At 38.2% G+C, this 2,256-nt stretch overlaps 1 protein-coding gene across 1 annotated transcript; it reads right to left on the bottom strand.

The window, feature by feature from the left end:
* Positions 1-263: 263 nt before the first annotated feature.
* On the bottom strand, positions 264-1,578 carry LOC114374119. Its single transcript, XM_028331721.1, has 2 exons — positions 1,087-1,578; positions 264-1,004 (listed from the first exon to the last, which is right to left on the bottom strand). The coding sequence occupies exons 1-2, from the start codon at positions 1,523-1,525 to the stop codon at positions 667-669; spliced, it is 777 nt and encodes a 258-aa protein (XP_028187522.1). The 5' UTR covers positions 1,526-1,578; the 3' UTR covers positions 264-666.
* Positions 1,579-2,256: the final 678 nt, after the last annotated feature.

Below are 2,256 nucleotides of genomic sequence, written 5' to 3'. Positions count from 1 at the left end.
TAAATTGATTTAATTATGTAATTATATATAGTTGATTAACTATCACTAAAATGGCAGGGAACAGGCAACAGTCAATTAAGAAGGTACATGTTTATTTGAGATCATTAAATCTAGAGAAAGAATCTTTTTTTTTAAAGCACTTTATAAAAATAAAAGAAAAAAATAACAATACTTTAAATTTAAACCAATCACTCAATATAATTATTTATCAGACATATTTAACTGATAATATATATATATATATATATATACCCAAGACATGATTAAAAATGAGAGCAAAGAAATAGAATAGCAAACTAAACGTTACAGGCTTACATTCATGGTATTAATTACAGAGAAAGAGGTTTGACTAAAAAAAATGACCCCGAAAAATTACAAAGAGGAACAACATTAATCCTAAGTTCCCCGAAGTGTTTTTTTGGTGTGTTTGTTTTCTAGCTAGCTAGCTAATTGATATTGAACATGAACCACATTTTTGGTATGTGGAGCATATAAAGGCACAAAACAAACAAATTAAAGAAATAATGATGATGAGCCTAACCCAACCATAAACTAATATATGGCAATAAAATAAATACCCCTACTGTCTACACCTGCAGAAATACTTACACTATATATGTTTTTTTGTTCTGTAAAATGAAAATATTGATTATGTTGAGGTTGAGATTAAGCGGCACCGCGGTTAATCATCTGCATGTACTGTTCTAAGGATTGTTGTCTTTGCAGCCTCATCTCTTGGTTGAACTTTTGTATGAAGGCTTCGACGCGACGATTCAACTCGTCTTGACTCAGCGAGGGTTCTTTCCGCAGCCTCCCGGACGACACACTCAGTGCATCGTTGAATGTCTCTTGGGGTTGTGGGGTCACGTTGCGGTTGTGCCACATGTCGGACTTCTTCATGTGCCTGCTCAATGGCATTGATCGACCCTCCGTTATGGCCTTCCACGTGCTCTCCAACGTCTCGTCCCGTTTTGCCTTAGCCACCACTCTCAACGCTCTCCCACCTACAACCATCCATGCACTTCGCTAAACGACAACCCTAGCGCGTATTCACGCATCAAAATAATAATAATTAGTAATTATTACCTTCTGAACTGGATTTAAGGAATTTCCGGTGAGTGAACCTAGCAGACACCAGTGGCTTCTCCTCCGGCGATGGAATCTCCGTCGAGTCTTTTCTCTTTAGTGCCACAACATCTTCTTCGATTACTTTCTTCTCCACTTCGAGAACGGCTTTTACTTGGAAAAGCGGTGGTTCTGGAACGGTGGGAGCGGGCATGGATTCAACACGTGGAGGAGTTGGCTCCGGAGATTGAGGGTTTGATGAGTGATGAAACCGTGAAGAAGCGACGATGGAGATGATGATGGCGTTGAGAACAACGAAGAGGTAAGGAGGCTTGAAACACAAGAGGAAGAAACTCCAAAGAAGAGGGAGGTTGGTGGCGGCGACTGGAAGAGAGACTCTGAGGCCTAACGCCGCGAACAAGACGGCGGCGGAGACGAGGAGAACTTTCCAAGAAAGCATATTCGCCAGAGAGAGAGAGAAAAGTTGATAAGCTTTTAACAGAGTGATGGAGAGAGATGTTGGAAAGAGAATAGAATTTATAGAGAAAAGAAGAGAGGGGAGTGTAGGTCCCAAGTTATCATCAAATCTTGGCCGTTGAATAGTGAATACACGGAGTTCATTATGGTCTATGCCGTGTAGGACCCTCCTTCCACGGAGTTGTTTGTTACTGCTTACGTTTACGTTGCATTGTCACCACTCACCCAGTGACTCGTAGTAGCCATTCTTTTTTTATTTTACTTTTTTTCTTTTCTACACGGAATTATTCGATATTATTAACTATTACTGCTTAATAATATTAACTACAGTGGTTACTAGTAGATGTGGACTGACATTTTACTTTATGTATGTATAATTATTCAGTTTAATTAATGATGCTGGTGGAGCCAATACAACGTATTCATCAACTTTTCTTAATCATGGGAACCAATTGATATTCTATAATCCCAAATGGAAGTAAAAGGTGATTTTTTTTTCTTCGCTTGTAAATCTTTTTCTGGGTTGAGGGTTTATAAGATATTGTAAGCGTCTGTATTAAGCTATCTAAAATACAACCACCAACGATGAATTAGAATTTAGCACATATCAAGTAAATATTTAGTAGAGAATGGTTTATAGTTATCAGAAGTGTGATGGTGAATTAGAATTTAGGATTTCTTATGGGAGGATAAATACACATGTTTCACGAGAAA

Source organism: Glycine soja, chromosome 11 (assembly GCF_004193775.1).
Source record: "Glycine soja cultivar W05 chromosome 11, ASM419377v2, whole genome shotgun sequence".
Lineage (NCBI taxonomy): Eukaryota > Viridiplantae > Streptophyta > Magnoliopsida > Fabales > Fabaceae > Glycine > Glycine soja.
This window is presented reverse-complemented; position numbering and strand designations above follow the sequence as displayed.

Excerpts from the sequence above, each read along its gene's own strand:
- LOC114374119 (XM_028331721.1), bottom strand. The coding sequence starts at position 1,525 with ATGCTTTCTTGGAAAGTTCTCCTCGTCTCCGCCGCCGTCTTGTTCGCG. Across the intron at positions 1,005-1,086 it reads CCTTAAATCCAGTTCAGAAG|GTGGGAGAGCGTTGAGAGTG; the intron begins GTAATAATTACT and ends GGATGGTTGTAG.